This window comes from Erythrolamprus reginae, unplaced genomic scaffold (genome assembly GCF_031021105.1).
Source record: "Erythrolamprus reginae isolate rEryReg1 unplaced genomic scaffold, rEryReg1.hap1 scaffold_254, whole genome shotgun sequence".
In the NCBI taxonomy this organism is placed as follows: Eukaryota; Metazoa; Chordata; class Lepidosauria; order Squamata; family Dipsadidae; genus Erythrolamprus; species Erythrolamprus reginae.
The window spans coordinates 17691-44318 of record NW_027248621.1 but is presented as its reverse complement, the minus strand read 5'-3'; the positions used below and the strand labels follow the sequence as shown (position 1 = coordinate 44318).

The following is a 26628-nucleotide window of genomic DNA, read 5'->3' as shown; positions in this document are numbered from 1 at the left end:
GTGTGTGTGTGTGTCTCTCTCTCTGTGTATGTGCAAGAGCAAGCATGAGTTTAAAATGGGCAGCGTCCAGATCCGCAGTGCAGATCTCCAGAGGAAGTTGGTTCCAGAGGGCCGGAGCCCCCACGGAGAAGGCCCTCCCCATGGTCCCGTCAGCCAACATTGTTTGGCCAACGGGACCCAGAGGAGGCCAACTCTGTGGGATGTGATCGAAGAAAAAGTTAATACATAGAAACATAGAAGATTGACGGCAGAAAAAGACCTCATGGTCTATCTAGTCTGCCCTTATACTATCTAGTCTGCCCTTATACTAATACAGGTAGTCCTCAATCTATGACCATAATGGGGCCTGCCCATTATGGGCACAAGTGGCGACAACTGTTAAGTGAGACAGCCTTCTTTAAAGACCCCTTCCCCTGCTACCCTGATGCCTCTGTTAAATGAATGCATGCAGGGATTAAATTAAATTAAGCACGCATGGGATACCTCATGGATGGGGAAGGCCCTGAGAGGCATCTGGATTCATAAAAGAGTCAGACAAGCAGCAGCACCTTTGCAGAAACAGTTTAGCAAAGGGAAACAACCCTCATAGATTAGGACATAGCACCATATTCCAATGCTGGAGAAAGAAGTCTCTGTGTTTGGCTGAGCCTATGTCTCCATCAGCTGGCTGTTGGGAGACTGCAAACCTCTCCTGGCTCTTGCTAGGCTTTGGAGAAGGTAGCCACCTGCATGCAAAGGTAGTAGTTTCAGTACAAGCTTCCCAAAACCTTTCCTTTGCTAACCCCCTCCCTCTCTCCCTTAGAAACTCATATTTTTCCAATAAAGAAAAAAAAAAGCTGGGGGAACAGACTTTCTCCCTAATTTGGGAGGCGGGCATTAGGTGCTGACACTAAACTCTGCAGCTCTTCCTTCCAATCTTGATCTCTTTTAACAACATAATTTGCTAAATTTACTGCCGGAGTGTCAAAGTTTAGGGGTGACTAAAATTAAAATGAAATACACAAGATTTCACTGCTTTAGTGAAGATTTCATAGCTCCATGGTGCAAGGGGAGGTTCGTGCCCTCTTGAGGAATTAATATTTTTCCTGTTGTCTTGTGGGGTCTTTCATTTGACTTACCGTATATTCTCGCACTTTTCTTCTCCTTAATTCAAGCCACTTTTTCTACAGCTGTTAAGTTCCAAAATGTACTGGAGGAGCATCATTATTTCTATCCTTGAGCCTCTTCTGCTTAGTGTCTTGCAATGTTTTGAGTGCTTTTATCCCATTTCAGTTTCAGGGCCTATCTAGTTGAAGTGTTAACCAATTAAAAATAAAATTTTAGAACACATTGCTGTAAAGATTCGAGATAGTAAAGGAAGTATGTTAACAAAGCATTATTCTTCTTTATCTCAAGTTCATCGTCTTCAATAAAAGAACTGATGCATGTCAAAACCAAGCAGAGTGTCAGGCGAAAGACATTGTTTTGAGCTGGAGATTTTGGCCTGGCACAAGTGGAATAGTACTGTGGGAATTGGGGAGGGGTGGTTGCATGGGAGGGAAAAATACTAGCTGCAACAAATTCTTTTCAGAGATTCAAGGTCATCTTTTGTTCAGCACCAGCCAGAAGTACAGGGAGAATTGTGGACATTGAGAGAAATGGAGTGGTCCATGTGATGAATTTGTGGATGTGGGGACAAGAGATGAACTTTCACCTGGTCAGAGAACTGTAGGGAAAGTTCGTATCGGGTTGACTACAGTTTGTAACCAACATGGCTCTGTTAATAAATTGGAACTTGGAAGAAGGCCAAAGTTTGGACTCTGATTTATTTCTTGGATGTTAATTGGAACACTGAAATAAAGGAGGCGTGAGCATGTCTATTTTTAACTCAGTCCCTAGCAACAGACAGAGGTTAATATCCCATACCTGGACTCTACGCAGTGTACAGAGAAGAACATTCAGGTAAGTCAACATTCCTTTTCTTCAATTGCCTTTTTCACAGGCTTCATGTTAAACAGACATGTTTCTTCTTGGATATGTTTTCTAATGGCCTTACAAAGTTCAATGTAGACAAGCTTTATAGTATTCTTCATTATTTATTTTTTAATTAAATCAATAGTTTCATTAAGATGTTTGATTATACAAAGTGTTTTCCCTGCAGTGCTATAGATATAGTAGACCAAGGACATTTTTGATTATTTGTTCATTTTGATCCATAATATTCATCTCTTCCAAAACTTGCAATAGAGCAAAGTGGTTTGATATGTTAATCTCAAAATTACTGCTCTTCTCTAGCATCTTATCACTCTTAGTTTTCATTTTTTGTGACATTTTTATCTTTTTTCATATGTTTTTTTTGATAGTCTTTACTTTAGCTTGTACCATTCTTAAGTCACTTTCAACATTAAAGAAATTGATAACAATATAATTGCAAAATATAACACTTGACATGATGTAGTCAATGTCGCTTGTAAACCCAGATGGACTATTCCATGTCCAATTTCTGCTAGCCTTTTCCTTGTAAAATGAGTTCATGATATAAAAGTTCCTGTCCTTCAGCAAAATCTACTAGCCTGGTGCTATTGCTTGCATTGGTATTTTTCTTTGTCTTGAAGATGGGCCACATAATTGTAAAACAACCTCATCATCCACTACAGATTATATGGTTAGTTTTCTGTTTAAATCAGCGGGCTTTACTCTGTTCCAACTATACAGAAACATACTCTGGAATTTATGTTCTTTTCATTCCACATTTCAAGTTCCTCTTGAATTTTAAAAAATATCTGTATACTCATACCAAAGCTATTCAAAGTTTCAAAAAAATAAATGACTGTGAATTATAGTTTGGGAAAATAGCACTAATCAATTGTGAATAAACTGTATTTGTTCATATTATTGTACTGTAAATGTTTATTCAGTGACATTCTTTATAGTCCTTATTAGAATATGGACTTTGTGAATTAATCTGTAATAGAATTGTGTTCCCTGCATTTAATTCTACATCTCAGATTTCTACTAGCCCCTGTATAAATAATGTACATGTCTGTGTTTATTTTACAAAAAACATTAATGAGAAACATAATCTAAAATGTTACTTGTGTAGGACAATCCCTTTCTGAGTTCTTTCTTTCAGTAGCAGATAATTCATAAATGAATGCTATTAAATATTGCTACCATCATCTTTCCCCAGCTAATCTCTACAGTAAGAAAGGAAGGGAAGGAAGTAATAAATGTATGCATATTATAACAGTTCCTTACAAATATTTTTGGCATCAGTAATAATATATACTAAGGAAGAGATAAGAAACATATACAGTAGTTGGCATAATTAATAATTAATCTAAATTTAACTTTGTCTCATTTTCCTCTGTTGAATTTTTAGTATGTTTTTTATCTGGACAAACCCATCGTAATATTTAACTTTGTCATTGCATTTTTTAACTTAGTATAATCCCTATGCTTTTATCCATTTCCTTGTTTTTCAGGTTTGTCTGCAAACATTAAAGCAAACAGGCATGGGAATTCCTGAAGGGAAAGGCCCTTATTCTGTGGGATGTACAGACCTCATGACTGGTAATGGTACTCAGGTAGTTATAACTGCCATTATTAATAAACCCAATTTTGCATTAATAAGACTGCCAAATAGCTTGCATGAAGATAAAACTAATCCAAAATATAAAATACTTTAGCCTATTATCTATGTAACATTATTGTTTTCAGGGTAGAAGTTTTATTAGTTACTAGTCAGGAAACTGGTAGAATGTCATTTCCAAACAAAGCAGATGACACCAAGGTACTTGTGCTCATCAGTTTCATAATTCCTCCCGTCAGTTATGTATCAGTGTTCCCTCTAATTTTTTGGGGGGGTGGGCGGAAAAGTATAGTGTCTGAGCGGCAGTCCCTTTGGGACTGGGCGGCACTCTTTCCCTCTCACTCTTTCCCTCTCGGCTTCTGGGCAGGTTTGAAAAACTCTGAGTTGATGATGATTTTTAAGTGAGCCATTGCTCACTGCTCAGCTTAGAGGGAACTATGTTATGTATTATGTATTTTGAACCATTCCTGATACAAGCTCACTATTGTCCCATTCAGACGTCTAACTTGCTGCACAAATACTTATTAAATTTCTACGTCACCCATCTTGCTGAGGCGCCTCTAGATGGCTTATTGTTGTTATTCTCTTTTCTTTTTATAAGCTTTTATGGAAAACCTCCATAACAAATCCATGTTTTGGGTTCACTCACATCTCTCATTCATTTTGCTACCATAGAAATAAAGAAGAAGCCGTTCATTTGCTTTTTTCACTCATTACAAAATAAATACAAAAATCTATCCTAGCCAATGATAAGGTGATTATAATAATGGGATATAAAAAGAGATACATTTTATAATGGGGATACCATAATAATGGGAAATAAAAATAATGGGATATAAAAAGGGATTTCAAGTTGTTTGTGATAAATACATTTTCTGTGAATAGAGCGGATATAGAATTCCAGACTGCAATGAAATGCAAAGTTTTACCATTTGACTCTGCTGATGCCATAAATCAGCAGATGCAGATAATGATAGCATCCAAATTCTATGTTGATTATAGCCGACATGAATGCTTTAAAAAAAAAAACTATTTTAATTTGAAACACTACTTCTAAGCAATTTTTTTTCACTTGTCAATGTTTAAAATAAGTTGAATTAAAGGTACAGCATTTCTTATTAATTCACGCTTAAAAAAATAAAAACAGCTTTCAATAATTCTTTTTATTATTTTACACTAGGGGACATTTTTGCGTCTGTATTATCCTTCCCAAAATGATACGAATTCTGAAGCTACAAAATGGATTCCCAATAAAGAATATTATTCTGGACTCTCTAGTTTTGTTAGCATGTATTGGATAGTAGAGGAGATCATTCTAGCAAATTATTTTGGTAAGTTTCAGAGGGGTTATGAATTATAGCACCAGTCCATTATGAGCATATTCTTGTGCAGAAATGTTTTTAGTCTCCCACTCTCACGTGTATGTATTTTTTAAATTTGATTGTTAGAAAAAGTTATTATGTAGATATTAGCAATATTCTGATTAATGCTATTAGAAATAGTTTCTTATACATTGAGACTTTAGCTTCTTGTTACTTATTAGATAGTCTTAGATTTACCACAGTTCATTTAGAGACTGGTACAATGGTACTGAAAAAGTGATAGGGTCATTTTTCACACTTATGACCATTACAACATCTCCATGGTCACGTAATCAGAAATAAGACACTTGTCCAATGACTCATGTTTATGACAGTTGCAGTTTACCAGGGTCAAGTGATCACCTTTTGCGACCTTCTGTCAGCAAATTCAAAGCCAGTTTCACTTAATTGCCATGTTACTGGTGCACCAGTTGCGACCCTATTTGGACAGCGAGTCACTACTCACAGTCTCTCATACCCTCATCACCTCGAGGTTCGACTACTGCAACATTCTCTACATGGGGCTACCTTTGAAGAGTGTTTGAAAACTCCAGATTGTGCAGAATGCGGCCACGAGAGCTATCGTGGGGCTACCCAGATTTGCCCACGTCTCTTCAACACTTCGCAGCCTGCATTGGTTGCCGATTAGTTTCCGGTCACAATTCAAAGTGTTGGTAATGACATATAAAGCCCTACATGGCATAAGATCAGAATACCTTTGGAACCGTCTTCTGCCGCACGAATCCCAGCGACCGATAAGGTCCCACAGAGTTGGCCTTCTCCAGTCCTGTCAACTAAACAATGTCATCTGGCAGGCCCTTGGAAGAGCCTTCTCTGTGGCAGCCCTGGCCCTCTGGAATCAACTCCCCCCAGAGATTAGAACCACCCCCACCCTCCTTGCCTTTCGTAAGTTGTTAAAGACCCACCTATGGCATGGGGGAATTGAGATACCCCAGGCTTATATAGTTTACGCATGGTATGATTGTGTTGTATGGTTTTAATGATGGGTTTTAGATGTTTTTAATATTAGATTTGTTACACTGTTATTATTCTGTTGTGAGCCGGTCTGAGTCTACGGAGAGGTGGCATACAAATCTAATAAATAATAATGATAATGATAATAATAATAATAATAATAATAATTATTATTATTATTATTATTATTACTACTACTACTACTACTACTAATTTAACAATTACAGGGATTCACTTAACAATTGTAAGAAAGCTTGTAAACTGGGGCAAAATTCACTTAACTACAGTCTCCTTTGCAACAGATATTTTGGATAATAGTGGCTAAAAGTTGAGGATTGAATGCTGAAATGGTCATCATATGATTAGTCAATACACAGCATGAGAACAATTTGTATTATTATTTTTAAGAAAATAACTTTCTAAAATATATTTATACTGGGATAGTGTCATTCAGGATTAAGTATTTTAACATTTTGCATTAAGTGTATCTTGAGTTATTCTTTAAAAGCTATCTTAAGAATGCAGTGCATTTTTAAAAATGAGTTCAAATTCAGTCTAGTGAAATCATTAAAAAAAATCAAAAACAAGATTGCTTTCTTCTGTTTAGACTCAGTTACAGCTCCTGCAAAATGGAATGCTAAATTCAAGACTGGAGAAAAATATCCCCTAATTATTTTTTCCCATGGACTTGGAGGATTTAGGTAATAATGCCTTTTTTACATATCTGATATCTCTGAAAAAGCAAGTCTGGTTTCCCATGTAAACCATGCTCACAATAGGATAACATCATTTTTTTCTGGCACAGCTTCACCCTATAAATGTCATCAGTTAGAAACCTGGCAAAACTGGCAGCATATGACTCTCATATTAAATAAATAAATAAAAATATTTCCTGAAATATGTGCCATGATGAGTCTTTTTCTTATATATTATTTAACCATTTCAAACCTGCAATATTAATATTGGTAGTTTTGAAGATGATAATTAAGATGAAGATAGTTATAACCAAAACTAACATAACTCCATACCATGCTGAGCTGACTAAATTAGCTGTGGTCAGACATACCTGGAGGAACCTAGATGGAACTAGAGTGTCTAGTTTATGGCCATGTGTGAGCTTTCCCACGTTTATTCATGCACCTGTAATTGGGGCACTTCATAAGCTTTAGCCTTTGTTTTTTTGATTGTTGAAATGGAATTCTCCCAGGCCTGCCTATCTGTACAATTTTCATGTTGCATTCCCTTCATAACAGCTTTATAGATACCAATATATTTTATTTATTAAACTTTTATGTCACCCATCTGCCCTACAAGATGGCTCTGGGCATTTGTTTTTCATCATCCAACTCCTCCCCGATATTTATTATCCAACACACTCTCCACTTTATTGTCTTTGTTCATTTTATTTGCCCTGCACATTTCTAGTTACCTGCTGACCCAGATAATGTTTTGCAGCAGTACATATCCCATGCCCCTAATTGTTTATGAATGTGAATAGATTCTGGGGAGGGGAAAACAGCCTTAAAGCTACCTTGGTGACTACAGTCAAGACTAACAAATATTTCCCACACTGCAAAAGGGGAACTGGAAGACTAGCAGAATTCTCTTCAACATAAGGTGTATATATTTCCCCGATCCATTCTCTCTCATTTTTTCATCTTTATACATTTTGCCATATAAATATGTGGATGACGTATCTTTTTTAAAATCTAGGAATTAAGATTGTTTATGTATAAAGCCTCATGTCAATACAGTAGTAAGAAAGGAGATGTAGCATGCAAATGATTTAAAAGACTGGCTTAATTTGCAAAATTGTATTTATTTCACCAGGACGATATATTCTGCGATTTGCATTGAAATGGCATCTCAGGGGTTTGTTGTTGCTTCTGTGGAGCATAGGTATGCTTATATTTCAATTTTTAATTGATTGAGGTAGAAATAAGTACATAGAATTTAATTAAGTACTTTGCAAACTGAGACTACCAAAGAATCCACTATGGAATAATAACTGTAGTGATTCAGTTGCCTATGGGATGATGCTGAGTCACTTGACTAATTTTTACTTATTTGTTTATATTTTGCCTTTATTGTTTTTTATAAATAACTCAAGGCAGCAAGCATACCTAATACTTCCTCTATTTTCTCAACAACAACTTTCTGAAGTAATTTGGACTGAGAGAGACTGAGTCACCTGGTCATCCAGATGGATGGTAGAACTAGAACTCAAGTTATTTTACTTTCTAGCTGCCTTAACAGACAGACAGGCTTTAATAATGTTTAGGCATGATGGGCATATTATAAAATTTATGATCACAGTTTGCTTTTCCTGTGGAGATACTGTAAAAATCATCACTAGGCAAACAATTGAATGCTCTTCAAAATTAGGGTTATTGCATTTATTTACGGGATCAAATCATAATCCTAAAATAAAGAATTGATTACAAATTTCTTCCCCAAATTCACTCTTAACACTATTAAAACAGTCTTTCACACATTCAGAAATTCTCAACTCCTTTTATCAATTACTAAGTCAGTCTGTCAATTAAAAGGGTAATGTTTTAGATATAAATTTGACTGGGGTGATGGCCCACTCTGAAGGTTAAGAGTTGAATCCTAGGTAGCGGCAGATGTTTCTCTCCAGAGTGCAAAGAAAAAAAAACTGCTGTGAATTCAGAACCCAGCCAGTAAACAGTTAGCTCCATCTAGTTGCCTCAACTCTATTCCAAATTAAGAAATTACAGGGCTGTAAAAAGAAAGGGTTATTTCAGATGTAAACACATTCTTTTGCCATCTGTACTTATTAACCTTAGTAATCTTCACCTTTTACATGCCAAGTTTTCTTTAATGTTATATTCTGGTGCTAAATTAGGAATGGGTTCTAATATATTTATTAATACAACATTTATTTTAAACATCTTTAAGTCATTTTATGAGCTTTGAGGGGGGAAATGTTGCTGTCTCAAAGCAGAGTGTTTTTTTCCCATTAGAGACCAGTCCTCTGCAGCTACATATTACTATAAAGAAATCCCCCCTGTAGGAGGCAAAAGAAAACACCCAGCATTATACAAGATGTGGATGTACTATAGAAAACTAAAACCAAATGAAAATGAATATTTGATGAGGCGGAAACAGGTATTTGTGCAAATTTTCTAAATCCTAGTGTACTACAGAAGCATAATTGATTCAGTCTTAGGAACCCCTATATTTAAAATCATTTTTAAGTCATACACTCCATAGCTGAAGTAAATATGGTTGTGCCATCCAATTTATCTCTTTTAAAATCCAGTGGATGATGACTCAGAACTCGATAGTTACGATGGCATGAATTTTGAGGAATGGTGTGGCGCAAGAGTAAAGGATTATGATGTAAATATCCCCGAACATCTGCTTCTGCAATTGACCATCAGTATAGGAGCAGAGCCATGTAACCAAAAATCTTATGCTCCTCGGAGGCTGATGATATTAAAAAAGCATTGAAAGATCTAAGGGAAGGAACATGGTCACATTTACCACATTCTCTCAGCATACAGCATAGGGTGACCAAGGAATTTTTCTTTCCAAAATGAGACCTAATTATTACCCCCTTTAAAGATAAACCCCTAGCTTATAAAAATCTCAATCACACATTTTATATAGATAGAAGCCATAGATTTTTTTTCAGATTGCTAAATCATATACTAAAAGTGGCTTTTGTCTCTTCTTCATGTAGGTAAAGAAAAGGGCAGCTGAATGCATTAGAGCTCTTGACCTTTTGCTTGAAATTAATTCTGGAAAACCCGCCAAGAACATTTTGCCTTTAAATTTCAACTGGAGTCTTTTAAAGGTAAATGAGGTAGAACATTCCCTTTGCTAATTGGAAAGTCATAATTTGGTATGTTGTATTATACTGTATATTTTTGACTGGCACTTTGTTTGCTGAAGTGCTATTGTAGAACATTTAAACCTTTGTTTTTATACCACTGTGATATTGGATGAATCTGATTTTGTGTTTCTCTAAAGGTTCAAATGGTACCAGAAAATCAAATTGATGACTTTTAATATAATAATTGCCCTTATAACATGTATTTCTTTTGAGGAAACTGAATACTGTAATACTTAGACTTGTTAATTTGTGGTAAACCAATATAAATCTATGATTGCTTCTTTAAAAAAAGTCCAATTTTGCACTTACCTTTCTAAGCAAAGTGTATCATTCAAGAGTTTCCTTAAGAGACTTAAGATGAAAAGCATTTGCTTCAACACTTCATTGACTAGCCTTTTTTTATTCTACTTTCACTAACATATATGTTACTCACTTGGTTTCTCACATGGCACCCATCTTCCTATGCCATCTGCTTTCTTACATGTTAAAACATATTGATTCATTTATCCGAGAGTCTCTTGAGGCACCCAGTTAATTATATGTTCAACTACAGTCCTGAGAGTTACTTGAACATAGATAGTCCTGAACATAGATCTAAGTCCAGGATCTTACTGCTATTCATCTAATTCTTTGCAGCGGATCTACTATATTCTTGGTATTAATCTATCATGTTTTCCTGAAAATAAGTCCCTGTCTTATATTTCTTTTGAACCCTTAAATAAGTGCTTAGTCTTATTTGCCATGCATTCAAAAGCCTGATTGAACTTCTCATCAGGGGATGTCTTATTTTGGGGAAAACAGGGTATATATGTTTTACTCTATTATATGAAGCTTTTTAATAAGGCTGTTCGGAAGACAGTATTCACCATTTTCACTCAGTTCCAATCACTATTTAAAACAAAGGTTTGTGATCTTTTCATTCCTCTGTATGTTATCCAGAAATAGTGTCACATAGTAAGCTTAATGTTAAAGAATTTTCTGAACATGGTTAAGAAACTGGGATAGACATCCGAACTTCATGCCAATCATCTTCAGCAGTTTAATTTTGGCAAAAGATGTAGTGACTGATGGCTAACATCGAAGGGCATTAAGTTAATTCTTGATTTAGAGGAATCGGGATCCTCAGTATATATAGAATGAATTAAAATAGAATCATCACCAGATTGAAAACAAAAGGTAATATCATTCAATTTCATTTTTCTCCCCCAGGATTCTATTGACTTACAGAAGATAGCAGCAATGGGGCATTCTTTTGGTGCTGCCACAGTCATAGAAACACTTAGCAAAGATACACGATTCAAGTAAGAACTGGTAAAAAAAACACAACACATCAGGGTGACCTAGTTGCTGTTTTTCTTTGCAGTAATATTTGTTTTACAGATAGTCCTTGAGAGATGGCTATTTGCCATAACTTGTTGAAGTTATGGCAGCCCTGAACAACAGCACTTAAGCAATCCATCCCCAAAGGTATGGCCATTTCAGACCCCCTCCCCCAGTAGTCACATGATCAAGAGTTGGACACTTGGCAGCTTATCTGCATTTACCATTGTTGGGGTGCGTAAATGCCCCTTGCTCATCTACAGGCATCTTCACACTGCAGCAGCTCCCCCCCCTCAACCTACCTGCGCCAGGCTTCCAGGACCTCCACTACCCTCATCTTGGACTCCCTCCACTTAGCATCTGGAGTTATAATGGCAACGGGACTGTTGGGGTTGCCACTGCTAAGTGATCCAGTCACATAACGTTATTCTTCATGATCATATTGCTCAGCAATGGGAATTCCAGTTCCAGTTATGGCTGTAAGGAAGTCAGGGTTTATGCATAATATCAAGAGAAGATAACTTCTGTCAATTGCTTGCTTGCTTGATTATATGCCATCAAGTCATTGTCAGTTTTCATCAACGGCATAGATTTATTTTCTCCATTATGACCTGTCCCTAATCTGGATCTTCAGTGGTATAGTAATCACCATTGTAACTGAGTCTGCCCACCTTGATGGTGGTTATTCTTTCTCTCTGTTCCTCCTTCCCTCCATAATTCTTACATAAATTCATGGAATAGGTGAATAGTGCACAATGATTTCTGCCAATTTTTAAAGTGAAGTGTATGAGTATTGTTAAATTATTATTGTTGTTATTTTTATTATTAACAATACAGCACAGCAAATGAGATCACTATGCTGGATTTTGTATTTCATCAGCAGTCGGGTGCTTTCCAAGCACCTAGGACTGCGTGTAGTGGCAAATTATGTATGCTGATCCCAGTAAAGCGGCCTTCTGCAATTGACCGATGCAGATTTTGTCAATTCTGATGGTTTTCAAATGTCCACTGAGATCCTTTGGCACTGCACCCAGCGTGTCAATGATCACTGGGACTATTTCACTGGCTTATACCAGTCGTTGCAGCTCGATTTTTAGATCTTCATATTTCGCCAATTCCTCTAGCTGCTTCTCCTCAATTCTGCTGTCTCCTGGGATTGCAATGTCAATGAGCCATACTTTATTTTTCGCCACTATCAGGATGTCTGGTGTATTATGCTTCAAAAATCGGTCAGTCTGAAGTCGGAAGTCCCACAGTAATTTTGCTTGCTCATTTTCGACCACTTTTTCGAGCTTATGATCCCACCAGCACTTTGCCACTGGTAGATGTAGTTCTGGCACAAGTTCCAGTGGATCATCTATGCCACAGCATCATGCCTATGCTTGTAGTCAGTCTGTGCGATCTTTTTTCAGTATGTTTTTGAGTATGTTTATTAATTATTATTATTATTATTATTTGTATGCCGCCCCTCTCCGAAGACTCAGAGAGAATAAATAATACTATTCAATAAGTATAGCTGTCCCCATTCCTCAATTGTGAACGTTTTTTGTGATACTGTGGCTTTGCTAGCCAAATAAGAGTCAATGAATTGCTTTTATTACATTTCTTTTAAGACTTTGTTCCAAATTATAGGCCATCCTCTAATTGTGTGTGGTCCTTTTTATTTGCTTAGAGATTCCCTTTTCTAATTATAATTTGTTGGTTTGACTTACTCTTGGATTGACTATTGGTAGGAAATAATATTCTATCTATAATCTGACACTAAATAGAGATAGCCCTCTTTAATCTGAATTAAAAGTAGGAAATCCTCCATTGTAATGGATATAAATTGTTTTTACAACTATTTGTACTGAAGAGTGGAATATTCTACCTATGTGTGAATATTAGCTGCCCTGAGTCCTCGGAGAGGGGCGGCATAGAAATCCAATCAATCAATCACTATAATAAATTCATAGTAGTAGAGCTGCAGATGCAGGATTGATTGATTGGTAAATAGATGTACCGTATATGCTACTTATTCTATAAATTCAAGATAGCTTGCCTCAAATAAACAGAAAATCACAGTAAAGAAAATGATTACACAACATTATATCAGCCAGTTACAAGCATTTCCATTAAATGACGCCAACCTTATATAGTACCCTTTCCCTGGATTCATCTTGAAATCCACTACAGCCCAGTGTTCATGGAAAGATCTGTAACTCAGGATAGCCTTAAAGTATGCCATGACAATTCCTTTTACCTTTCAATCTTTATTAAATAACTTATTGTAGAAGAGCCCACCGCCACTCAACATTGAACATGTTTTACACTGTTTCTCCTAATAGAACTTAATAAAATTAACCCAAAATGTCTTTATGGGTGCAGATGTGTGATCTACGTACATTTTAGGATGTGCAAACTGGTACAGTCATGTTATTGAACTTTTTTTTCTGAACAGATGCGGTGTTGCTCTTGATGCGTGGATGTTTCCCCTATCTGAAAAAGTATATCCTAACGTGCACCAACCATTGCTGTTTATTAATTCAGAAAAATACCAGTGGGCTTCAAATATCCTAGAGATGAAGAAACTTAACTACAAAGGCAGAGAAAGAAAAATGATAACTATTAAGTGAGTGCCAAATTATTATTTTTAAATCTTAAATGGTAAAAATCTCATGGCTAAAATATGACAAAATCCCAGAGATGATATTAACAAAAGCAAGATTTGATAATCCCATAACATTATTAGTTCCTATGAATTTTAGTTATCCCTTCAAAAGCCTGGATTATATAATCCATCATCCAAGATTATACAGTGAAGGTAATTCATTGGTCTTCCTCAGACTATCTGGGATTCTTTTCCTGAGATAAATTTTCCTTGATTGCCCAATGTCCATCCTGAAAATATTGTTATAGTATTTCTCTTCCAAGGTCTAAATATTTTTTCTGTATTCTTATTGATCAGGAATATGGTGATATAATTGTATAGGGCTATGATGGCAAACCTATGACTCACATGCCACAGGTAGCACATCGAGCCATATTTGAGGACACGAGAGGTGTTGCCCTATGCCAGCTGATTTTTGGCCTTCCGAAGGGTGGGGAGAGGCTCTTTTTGCCCTCCCCAGGCTTCAGGAAAGCCTCCTGAAGCCTGAGGAGGATGAAAAGCAGCACAACGGGTCTTCTGGGAGTTTGTTGCTGAATTTCTATTAGGCCTGTTGGGCTGATTTTTGCCCTCTCCAGGCTTCAGAAAAACCTCCTGAAGCCTGGGGAGGGCAAAAAATGGCACAAGGGGCCTACCAGAAGTTTGTGCACTTTTTCACATTCCCTAGGTTTCAGAAGACTTCCCTGAGGAGGGAAAAAATTGGCCTAACAAGCTTACTGGAAGTTTGTTTCCGAACTTCTGGTAGGCTCGTTGGGCCCTTTTTTCACCATCCACAGGCTCCAGAAGCTTTCCTGAAGCCTGGGGGGGGGGGAATGGCCCACCGGGCTACCAGAAGTCCAGAACCTTCAGTGAGGCCTGCATGCATGCGTGGATGGGTGGGGGTTGTGCGTGCATTGCATGAAGAGAGGGCATTGAACTATGGATGTAGGCATAAACGTATATGCCCTTTTCTCACCCAAGCAAAAAAAGGGGTCACCATCACTGATATAGGGTCTCTTATTCCTATAATACCTGTCTTCTGCTTGAGCAGGGGGGTTGGCTAGAAGAACTCCAAGAACTCTTGAAACTCTTATTATTCCGTATTTTGTATAGGCTAATCTCTTCTGGATCCTCTGTTAAATACAAGGCAACATATCTTTTCTTTGGTCACATCTAACTGAACCATTAATTACACACTTTTCATATTTGGGTGATTTAGGCTGGTTGGAAAAGTATGTAGAGCTGGTCTTGGAAAGGGGAAAGGAATTATTGAACCATTAAGGGACAACTTTCATATTTTTTTTCCTTTTTGAGAAAAGGGATATGTAAAACAAAGCAACTGGGGCAGATTTTCAAGATTCTGGTTTCCTACTCTTTAACGAAGTGTGAGAGTCACCTTGTAGGAGAGAGATGGGTGGCATACAAATTTAAAAAAATAAAAAGGCGACTTCCTGGAATCCTTGCTGGTTCCGGTTCTTTGCCTATTTTGGAGGGCTGACAGCCCTCTTGCCTAAGAACCAGAGTCACTCAATTGTGAGAGATGGGCAGTATATAAATTTAATATTTAATAAATATTTAAATTTAATAAATAAATAAAAACCTATATAACTAGAGTCTGCAACGCACTATGTCATAACTAAAGCCTGTGCCCATGTTCTAACATTCTGTGTTCTATTCCAAATCAATATCAGCAGTCAATATACAATACACAATAGGTTAAAGATTGCTGATGGCTTTCTTGGAAGATTACTCTTTGGGGCTCAGTCAAATGCAAACTTAGTAAGTCTACATAAAGACATTTCAGCAACATGCTGTACCTCTAATGCTTGATCACCCATAAAGCATGTTCTTCTAAAACCTATTTACATTTCTGCAATTTCTCCTTATTCAAACCAGATTAATGGCAAATTACTATGGCAGAGATCTCTTTAATCCCTTTTCTAAAAATGGGCAATATTATAACTAAACCCCAGTGAAGTAGACCCAGAGACAGGGTTTTGAGCAATCGGTACTTTTATTCAGCTCAGAGAACAAGTGACAGCTCAGCAAGGTAAAGTGACAATTCAGCGAGTACCGACTGACTCTGCCTGGAGAAACCGCTTCTTTTATACTTTTGCGGTTCCCGCCAAAGCTAGAGCCGGCCGCGTCTGAGCCAATCAGGAGCGACTTCCTGCTTGGGCTCAGACAGCGCTGGAAAGAGGAACAAACTATTTACAGAGTTACAAGGTAGCCATTTCAGGATACAACACCCCTCCCCTCATAGTTGGACTCATCCATCAAGAAAGCCATGTGACGAAGTCGTCCAATCGGTGAGGCCTCCGAGGCTCTCGCGCTGACCTGCGCAGTTCAATTTCTCCTTCGCCACTGACTGTGGAGGATGGCTCGCCGCTGTTCTCCCGGTGCGGCGGACTTGGCCTGGCAGGCCCAACGAAGGCTTCGGAGGACGAGGATGGCTCGGCGTCGCTGGATGGTTCCCCCTGGCCCGATAAGTCTCTTTGCGTGTTTCTTAGTTCGGGCAATGTGCTAAAGTCTGTTGAAGGGGGAGAGTCCATGTCAGCGGGTTGTGGCAATTGATTTTCAGCTCGTTTCCGAATGTGGTCTATGTGTCGTTTCCACAAACGACCATCCTCTAGTTTAACAACATAAGTCTTGGGTGCGTTTTGCTTAACAATAATTCCCTTCATCCAGTTTACATTTCCATCAAAACATTTTACATATACATTTTGTCCCAAATACATTTCTCTTTCTGGTTTCATACACATTTGGTTATTATTAACACAGAACCTTGGATTTAACCTGTCCAATGGTGACCTCAACTTCCTTCCCATCAATAACTCTGCAGGGCTTACATGTGTGTGCGAGTTAGGGGTAATGTGCTGGGTTAGTAAGAATTGGTCCAAGTTTTGTTGCACATCCCCAGGGCCTGACCTGTGCAATGCTTCCTTTGCCACCCGTACGTAACGTTCTGCCAACCCGTTAGCCCAGGGCGAGTAAGGCGAGATGAGGGCATGCCTGACCCCTAGGCCATCTAGGAATAATTCGAATTGCCTGGCTGTTAGCTGTGGCCCATTGTCAGACACTAAGAGATCAGGGCAACCATGGGATGCAAACAGTCTGCTCAATACCTTGATAGTGGCACTTGTGGTTATGTTGTTCATTGCTATTATTTCCAACCATTTGGAGAAGGCATCAACCACTATTAAAAAATACTGAGACCCCACTGGGCCAGCAAAATCAATGTGGATCCTAGACCAAGGACCAGCAGGCTGTTCCCACTCAGCCGGAGTTGTTTTGGGGGGACTGGGCCTTGACTCTTGGCACGGGTCACACTTTGAAACCCAACTTTCAATATCAGCATCTAGCCCTGGCCACCATAAATGCCCCCTTGCTAGGCTCTTCATCCTGACAATCCCAGGATGGCCCACGTGTAACATTTTGAGTACCTTTTCCCTTAGGCGTTTGGGGATGATCACTCTATCCCCCCACAGCAAACAACCTTTTACATACGATAATTCAAGCCTTTTGTTTTTAAAATCACACAATTCAGGTATAACAATATCATTTTGCCATCCCTTTAGAACACAGTTCACCACTTGTTTAAGGATTTGATCTTGCTGCGTGTGTGCAGCTACCTCTTTTGCTGTGGTTAGTGGGTTTTCCTCGAGTTCTATCATTAGCACATCTGTGGAAGGAACAGGGTCTTCCACTAAGTCTGCTATGGGGCATCTGCTGAGGCCGTCTGCATGATTGATTTCCTTCCCCCCCTTGTGGGTGAGCTCATACTGATACCCTGAGAGGAAAATAGCCCATCTGATTAGTCTTGGAGACATAAAAGGTGGAGTGGGCTTGTTGGGGGCTAGCAGGCCTAGTAGGGGTTTGTGGTCAGTGACTAGCTCAAAGCTTCTTCCAAAAATGTAATTGTGGAACTTCTTCACCCCTGCCACTAATGCTAGAGCCTCCTTGTCTAACTGGCTATAATTCCTCTCTGTGCTGGTCATGGTTCTTGAAAAAAATGCTATTGGGGCCTCTGTCTTATTAGGTAGAACGTGAGCTAAGACTCCTCCTATGCCATACGGCGAAGCGTCGCAGGTGAGCCTAATGGGTAGTGAAGCACTATATTGGACTACTACACTTTTCGAGGTTAATAAGTTTTTTATTTGAGAAAAAGCTTCACGTTCAGTTTTCCCCCATGTCCAGCGGGCTTCCTTCTGGAGTAAACAATGGAGAGGCTCTGCTATTGTTGCCTTCTGCTTTAAAAAAACGGAATAAAAATTAAGGAGGCCCAAAAATGCCTGCAACTCATTCTTATCTCGTGGCTCTGGGGCTTCTCTAATTGCTCTCAGCTTCTCTGTTGTGGGGTGGATACCTTCTTTATCTATTTTATACCCAAGGAATTCAATACTGTTAGTTCCCCAGACACATTTATCAGGCTTGATTCGTAACCCTTTGTCCTGTAGCCTCTTAAGTACTTCCCTTATTCTTTTGTTCACTTGTTCCTGGTTTTCCCCTGCAATTAAGATGTCATCAAAATATGGAATTGCCCCATTTACCCCTGACAATAGGCGTTCCATGATGCTCTGGAATATTCCTGGGGCTATGCTTACCCCAAACTGTAACCTCGTGCATTTGAAAGCCCCCCTGTGCGTTACAATCGTTTGAGCGTTTGCTGTTTGTTCATCGACCGGAAGTTGCTGGTAAGCCTGCGCCAGGTCGATCTTTGCGAACCTTTTCCCCTCCCCCGGGGAGTGTAAGAGTTGTTGCACAACCGGGATGGGGTAGGGGTGGTGTTGGAGTGCCTTATTCAGGGTTGATTTGTAATCAGCGCAAACTCTTAGAGAGCCATCTGGCTTCAGGGGTGTCACTATGGGAGTTTCCCATGGCCCCTGTTCCACAGGGACCAAAATACCTTGACTAATGAGTTTGTCCAGCTGCATGTCTAGCTTGGGGAGAAGCGGAAGGGGGACTCTGCGAGGTTTCAGTCTAACCGGTGGGACCTTGGGGTCAATAGAGAAAGATATAGGGGGTCCCTTATACAATCCCAAGGTGGGGCTGAACACTTCAGGGAACTCTTTCACAAAGTTAGGCATATTATCACAGTTTACATTACACACACCCGAAATTTCGATCCCCAACGGTTCCATCCACGCTAGACCCAGCAGGGAGTGTTTGGCCCCCGTCACAATAAGCATGGGAAGGGTACATTTAACATTCTTAAATGCAATAGGTACATTTGCTGTTCCCAGGACCGAGATTACCCCCCCTTGGAAGTCTCTGATCACCAAAGAGGTTTGAGTTAGGTCAGCCTTAGACACATTAGGCATATATAGTTTAAATTTTCCCCAGGGCATGATGGTATATCTCGAGCCCGTATCCAGCTCCATTGAGCAAGGCTGGTTATTTAGTAACAATGAGATAACAATTTTAGCCCCCTTTTTGGTTGCCGTGTTATTCACGGAAAATTGAGAGTTACCTCTATTGTAGTCGCGGTTAGCGGTTGAGTAGTTCCTTTGACTCGAATTGCGGAACGGTCTCCTTTCTCGCGATTGGGGGGGCTGGTTTTGAGGTCGCTGGTATTGTTGTGTGGCAAAAGTTTCTTCTGGTGCCGTTGCCCTGCATGCGATGGCGATGTGGCCTCTCCGGTTGCAACGGCGGCAAGTAGTGTCTCGGAAGGGGCATCGATGGCGCTGGTGATTTCCCCGGCAGCCCGCGCAGGGGGCTGGGTGAGTAGCTCTAGGGTGTCTCGGCTGGTCTTGCAGGAGGAGGCAGTTGTCCCCGTTGCTAGTTGGCTGGCTGAGGTCGTCTGTTCCCACGGCGCTGGGAGATTCGGCGTCGATTTTGGCAATGATTTCTCGCCTTCCGTGCTCTTTTAATTCTCTTGCCGCTGCGTCGGCTGCTTCCGCGGTCTGCGCTAATTTAATTACGGTTTGTAGAGTCGGCTCTTCTTCGGTGAGGAGTTTATTTCTCACTGTGTTGCTCTTCATGCCGAAAACCAAGGCGTCGGTGAGGCGAGCTTCCGGGTCTTTAAACTTGCATTGAGCAAGTACCGTTCGAAGCCGCGTTGTAAATTGGCTGATCGACTCGGTTTCTCTCTGAGCCATCATGTGGAATTGATGCCGGTAAACCATGGCTGGTCTGGTTGGTTTGAAATGGCTCGCTAGTTTCTGTTGAAGTACGTCCCACGCTGTGGTTCTTGCTTGTTCTGGTTCGGTGAGAGTTTGGGCAAGTCTACGGATCTCTGCGCCGCAGTAGTTGAGAAAAATAGCCCGTCTGCGATCGGCTCCGGCGTCCTGCATTCCCGCCGCCTCGAGGAAGATCTCGAAGGTGGCCATGTACTCGTCCCATGTCATTTTCTCGGGATCGAAGAGTTCCGGAGCCTGGCCGATCTGGATTTTGTCCATGTTGCACGCGAAGTTCTTCCGTTCGTTCGTCGCCAGTGAAGTAGACCCAGAGACAGGGTTTTGAGCAATCGGTACTTTTATTCAGCTCAGAGAACAAGTGACAGCTCAGCAAGGTAAAGTGACAATTCAGCGAGTACCGACTGACTCTGCCTGGAGAAACCGCTTCTTTTATACTTTTGCGGTTCCCGCCAAAGCTAGAGCCGGCCGCGTCTGAGCCAATCAGGAGCGACTTCCTGCTTGGGCTCAGACAGCGCTGGAAAGAGGAACAAACTATTTACAGAGTTACAAGGTAGCCATTTCAGGATACAACACCCAGACCTTTGGGATGTTTGCTGTTTAGTCAGTAATGCGAGTAGGAGGCCAGGACTAATAACCACCAATTAATATTTTCCTTTTGTACTTCCATGGGAATAAAATCACATCCAAAGCATCCTTTCTGAATGAGATCAAATTTTCCTTCTGCACTGTTTTAAAAGTGGACATTTTTCTCTCTGTCCCTGTCAATTCATTTACACCATTACTGATAGTGATCAGCAGATAGTTTAGCACAATACAGATATTGTGTAGGATAGCTCTTAACTATTGTAACCTTGCTATATACATGATTAAAATAATCTATGTGATATCATTTAAATAATCAAACATGAATATAACATAAATCTCAGAAACTGAAATTTACCCCATCTTGTAGTTGCATTCCTTTGATCTCCAAAGAAAAGGTTTTTGAGTGTATTTTTAGTATAATGACAATAAACAATTCTAATTTATTATCACTGGAAAAAATAAATAAAATCACAGAACGTTACCATCAAGCCCCTTGGGACAAACAGGTGGAGATAACATATAATGAAGAAAACAAAAATCTTCAGAACAAAAAGAAAAGTTAGGTTCCATGTGTTTCAGCAGCGTTTGTAAAGATTCCATCTTGTAGGTACAGTGGGGGGGGGAGTATTTAGTCAGACACCAATTATGCAAGTTCTCCCACTTAAAAAGATGAGAGAGGCCTGTAATTGACATCATAGGTAGACCTCAACCATGAGAGACAACATGAGAAAACACATCCAGAAAATCACATTGTCTGATTTTTAACGAATTTATTTCCAAATTATGGTGGAAAATAAGTATTTGGTCAATAACAAAAGTTCATCTCAATACTTCGTTATATATCCTTTGTTGGCAATGACAGAGGTCAAACATTTTCTATAAGTCCTTACAAGGTTGTCACACACTGTTGCTGGTATGTTGGCCCATTCCTCCATGCAGATCTCAAGAGCAGTGACGTTTTGGGGCTGTCACTGGGCAACACGGACTTTCAACTCCCTCCAAAAGTTTTTAATAAGGTTGAGATCTGGAGACTGGCTAGGCCACTCCAGGACCTTAAAATGCTTCTTACGAAGCCACTCCTTTGTTGCCCTGGCGGTGTATTTGGGATCATTGTCATGCTGAAAAATCCAGCCACATTTCATCTTGGTGCCCTTGCTGATGGAAGGTGGTTTGCACTCAAAATTTCACAATACATGGCCCCATTTATTCTTTCATGTACATGGATCAGTCATCCTGCTCCCTTTGCAGAGAAACCACCCCAAAACATGATATTGCCACCGCCATGCTTCACAGTAAGTATAGTGATCTTTGGATGCACCTCAGCATTCTTCCTCCTCCAAACGAGTTGTGTTTCTACCAAACAGTTTTACTTTGGTTTAATCTGACCATATGACATTCTCCCAATACTCTTCTTGATCATCCAAATGCTCTCTAGCAAACTTCAGACGGGCCCAGACATGTACTGGCTTAAGCAGGGGGACATGACTGGCACTGCAGAATCTTGAGTCCCTGGAGGCGTAGTGTGTTACTGATGGTAGCCTTTGTTACGTTGGCCCCAGCTCTCTGCAGGTCACTCACTAGGTTCCCCCGTGTGGATCTGGGATTTTTGCTCACCATTCTTGTGATCATTTTGACCATACGAGATGAGATCTTGCGTGTAGTCCAAGATCAAAAGAGATTATCAGTGCTCTTGTATGGCTTCCATTTTCTAATTATTGCTTTCTTCACACCAAGCTGCTTGCCTATTGCAGATTCAGTCTTCCCAGCCTGGTGCTGGGCTACAATTTTATTTCTGGTATCTGTCGACAGCTCTTTGGTCTTCACCATAGTGGAGTTTGGAGATGGTTTGAGGTTCTGGACAGGTGTATTTTATACTGATAACAAATTCAAACAGGTAATGAGTGGAGGACCTCTTAAATAAGAAGTTACAGGTCTGTGAGAGCCAGAAATCTTGTTTGTAGTGACCAAATACTTATTTTCCACCATAATTTAGAAATAAATTCGCTAAAAATCAGACAATGTGATTTTCTGGATGTGTTTTCTCATGTTGTCTCTCATGGTTGAGGTCTACCAATGACATCAATTACAGGCCTCTCTCATCTTTATAAGTGGGAGAACTTGCACAATTGGTGTCTGACTAAATACTTTTTTTCCCCACTGTATACTTTTTTGGTTACTTATTAGGCTTTTTTCTGTTTTCAGAGGATCGGTACATAAGAGTTTTCCTGACTTTACATTCCTTATTGGAAACGAATTTGGGAAGACTTTGAAACTTAGAGGAGATATAGATCCACAAACAGCTATTGATATTAGCAACAAAGCTTCACTGGCCTTCTTACAACAGCATTTGGGTAAGTTGTTGCATTGCTTTTATATTTAACTTTTTAAAAAACCCTTCATCCCTACATGTTGATAATGTGATATGTTACAGACAATATCTTTCCACCGATGGATCACAATATTTGATGCAACTTTAATGTTTGATCACTAAAGCTACCTGAAAATATAATGCATACTGTACATGCATATAAAATAGAACACGTTAAAATTCAACGAGAGAAAGAGACACTCAGACAGAAAGAATGGAATTTTAGTGTAGTGGTTAAGGCTAAGGTTAACATTAAACCAGGAGGCTGAATGTCCTACTTTTTAAGCACAAAGCCAGCTGGGTGACCTTGAGTCAGTCACCTTTTCTCAGCCCTGGGAAGCCCTGGGCAATGGAAAACCATTTCTGAAATGTTGACAAGAAAACTGTAGGGACTTGCCCAATCATCAGGAATCAAAAACTGATTCAAAGGATCCCAAAAGTGCGATGTACTGTATCATCCAATTACATTGACCACCCGAAGGCATCAGATTAGTTTCATCTTTATTGGAACTCCTGAGATACAGGTAGCAGCTGTTTTCCTATGGGGTTGGAACTCTCTCCTGGAAATTGAGTTTGCACATCTTTGCTCTTCAGAGGACTACTATATACAGTGCACCATCTTTATTGTTGTGAGCCGCCCCGAGTCTTCAGAGGAGCAGCATACAAATCTAATATAATAATAATAATTATTATTATTATTATATAGAAGCTATGCAAATTCTGATACTCAGTGGTTTAGACTGTCAGAATGGTATACCGTATTTTTCAGAGTATAAGACGCACCTTTTTCCTCCCTAAAAGAGGCTGAAAATTCAGGTGCGCCTTATACTCTGAATGCAGCTTTTTTGAAGCTTTTTTCCCCCAGCCCTAACTAGGTGCTAACGATCTTCCCAGCTCTTATCTTGCAGGTTCTTTCATTGTTACTGTCTGCGAAGAATGTTTTCTAAGCTCTAACTCTTTGCCAAGTTTTTTTCATTACTTTAACTTGCTCCAAGTAAGTTTCTTTCTAGCCCTAACCAAGTGTTAACGATCTTCCCAGCTCTTATCTTGCAGGTTCTTTCATTGTTACTGTCTGGGAAGAATGTTTTCCAAGTCCTGTCTTTGCAGGGTTTTTTCATTGCTCTAAATTGCTCCAAATGTTTATTTCCAGCCCTAACCAGATGCTAACAATGTTCCCAGCTCTTACAGCTTGCAAGCTCTTTCATTGTTACTCTCTGCTATGAATATTTTCAGAATCCTAAGTCTTTGCAGTTTTTTTTCATTGCTCTATTTGTTCAGAATTTTTCTTTCCAGCCCTAACCAGGTTCTAACAATGTCCCCAGCTCTTACTGGCTTGCAAGCTCTTTTATTGTTACTCTCTCCAAATAAGGTTTTTTTTAAGTCCTAATCAGGAGATAAAATAATGTGCTGAAACTGACCAGACTAAGGATGCTACCCAGATGAATATCTGGTAAGCAAGTTGTTTTCCCTATTTTCCTCCCCAAAAAGTAAGGTGCATCTTATATTCCGGTGTGTCTTATACTCTGACAAATATGGTATATACAGTCCACCTATCCTTAAGCTCTCAGAGTAGACAACTGCAAAGGCTAAATTGTCCTACTTCCAAGTTTGGTTTAGCATGACTTCCAACTGGTTACATCTGACTACCTCCTGATGGTCAGTGTAACTGAAAATACCATACTTCAAAAAGAGGAATATAGGGAGCTTAATCTGTATCTCTGCCCTGGGAGCTTAAGGGAAGTTGGGCTGTTTATAATAGCATTGGCAAATATTTTGGGCTCAGCACGTAAAACAAAAATCCTAACCTGCCTAACTTGACTGCGGATATGTCTCATACACACACACCAAAAAAAGAGAAACAATTTTTTACATATTTATTCATTTTAAAGAATGCAATCCAGTCGTGTGTGTGAGTGATCCCCAAGACCTGCTGTATTCCTTTAGGCTCTCTTTGTTCTCTTTCTGTTGCCAGACCCCTGCAGCTTACCGGAGGCAACTTTGCTCACAGAAGGTATTTAAGTGACTTCAGAGAATGGTCTTCTATGACCTCTGAAAACACTGTGAAAGCACAACCTGTGCTCATGTGATTTTCAGAGACTCCAGAGGCTGTGCAAGAGCATTCCTGTAACAAACCACTTTCAGAGTTTGGAGGTTGCGCATACTCCAATTCCCACAGTCTATGCAACCTTTGAAAATCACATAATTTGGGGAGGTGCTTTCGAGAATAGTTGCTGTTGAATATCAGTGAATGCTGGTGTGTCATCCAAATGTTGTGGTGTGTCACCTTAAACACGTGTGTCATAGGTTTGTCATCAGTAGTCTGTATCATTCAGATTCATCTCCCAAGCATCTGAGTCTTTTAAATACTACACAAAATAAAAATAGTATTTCTTTTAAAGATTAAATAAAGGATCAGTCATATAAGGACTGCTTGTATTTACCTTGTTTAGCATGAGCATTTTTAATATATAACAAGGTTTAGGTTACATTGTATCTATTATTCACAGATTAGAGCAGTGTAAATTCTATCTAAGCCATTGAGACATATCAGAAAGCAAATAGCACCAGTTGACTTGGGACCCTGATAATTGAATGATTTGTATCAAACTGGTTATGTACTAAATATATTCAGAGGCTTTCATCCAAGTAACCCCTTTATTACAGATTACCTTGTCAATGGCAGAATCTTACCTGTGGAATTTTTTTCCCTGAAGATGTGAACATTCCAGTGGTTAACTTTTTAGTGTCAGGCATTTAGTTGAGTCTCCTAATGTTTTTAATACATATTTTCTATATTGTATATGAGGTTCTACTCCTCTGGAAGTTTTATTAAAATATGGAATATAATTTTCAAGTAAACAGAAAGTATATTGACCTTGCAACTCAGTTTAAAAAGGGGTATTTCCAGATTTTATAAATTAAGAGATTTAAAATATGCTGTTTAATGAAGTCATCCATCCATATTTATCACTATGACTTTTCAGTTTTTAGCATGTCAATTTTGGAACATCAAAGCAAGCTTAATTTAAATATATTATGACTTAGAAACGTTCATAATTTCTCAGAAAATAGTTTAATATTTTCATATATTTATATGTGCCATCTGATTTGAATTTATCTTATCTAGGTCTTGGTAAAGATTTTGACCAATGGAACCCTCTTTTAAATGGCAAAGGACCTAATGTCATTCGAGACACCAATGTTGACCTAACTCCAGGAGCAACTCAGTGAAAATAAACATTAATTGTCCTTAAACATTCTAAATGACTAAATGTTGTTTATTTCATGATAGCTCAATTGGAACAAGTATGTTTTAAAACATTTAGCCTTTCCTATCCCAGATATATGGGCTTTGATTTTGGTAGGACATTTCTGGCTTCTTCTCACCTCCATCCCATAAAGTAACAAAATAACACACACACACACACAACAAAACAAAACAAAAGAAAAGAAAAGTAGATCTGATTTAAAAAAAAATCATGTCAGAGATTGATAAATTAGTTCACCATTGTGGTTAACAGTAAGCATACCCCGCATATCATGTGAATGCAATTGTTACATTTGGTTTTCCCCTTTCTGAAAGGCTAGAATTTATGCAAAAGCTAGATTTGAAAATCAGTTGATCTGTTTGAGGGTAGTACAGAAATGTGAAAAACAAATTCAACAAAAATAAAATAGAGTTTTCAAGATAAGAATTATCCCTTGGAGTGCAATTCAAGTGAAAGGCTTAGAATGCTTTTACTGATTTCTTAAATATATTTTTATTATAACAATATTTTTAACAGTATTTTAACAGGAAAGTAGAATACAAGCAAAATTGAAA

At 39.0% G+C, this 26628-nt stretch overlaps 1 protein-coding gene across 2 annotated transcripts; it reads left to right on the top strand.

Moving 5' to 3' along the window:
- The first annotated feature begins 1888 nt into the window (after positions 1-1888).
- Positions 1889-26069, top strand: LOC139156055 (platelet-activating factor acetylhydrolase-like). Of its 2 annotated transcripts, XM_070731398.1 has the most exons (11): positions 1889-1941; positions 3465-3566; positions 4752-4902; positions 6515-6608; positions 7738-7806; positions 8895-9039; positions 9617-9730; positions 10979-11070; positions 13530-13700; positions 22640-22788; positions 25933-26069. In XM_070731398.1, exons 2-11 carry the CDS (start codon positions 3495-3497, stop codon positions 26034-26036), a joined length of 1161 nt encoding a protein of 386 aa, XP_070587499.1. In that variant the 5' UTR covers positions 1889-1941; positions 3465-3494; the 3' UTR covers positions 26037-26069. The 2 variants fall into 2 exon arrangements, with proteins under 2 accessions (XP_070587499.1, XP_070587500.1); XM_070731399.1 differs by lacking the exon at positions 1889-1941 and having other exon boundaries at positions 3473-3552.
- The last annotated feature ends 559 nt before the right edge of the window (positions 26070-26628 follow it).

What these genes read in the sequence shown, in the direction of transcription:
- LOC139156055 (XM_070731398.1), top strand. Translation starts at nt 3,495, where the DNA reads ATGGGAATTCCTGAAGGGAAAGGCCCTTATTCTGTGGGATGTACAGAC. An exon ending in TGACTGGTAATGGTACTCAG is followed by an intron (nt 3,567 to 4,751) that starts GTAGTTATAACT and finishes ATTTTACACTAG; the next exon opens with GGGACATTTTTGCGTCTGTA. An exon ending in AGCAAAGATACACGATTCAA is followed by an intron (nt 11,071 to 13,529) that starts GTAAGAACTGGT and finishes TTTTCTGAACAG; the next exon opens with ATGCGGTGTTGCTCTTGATG.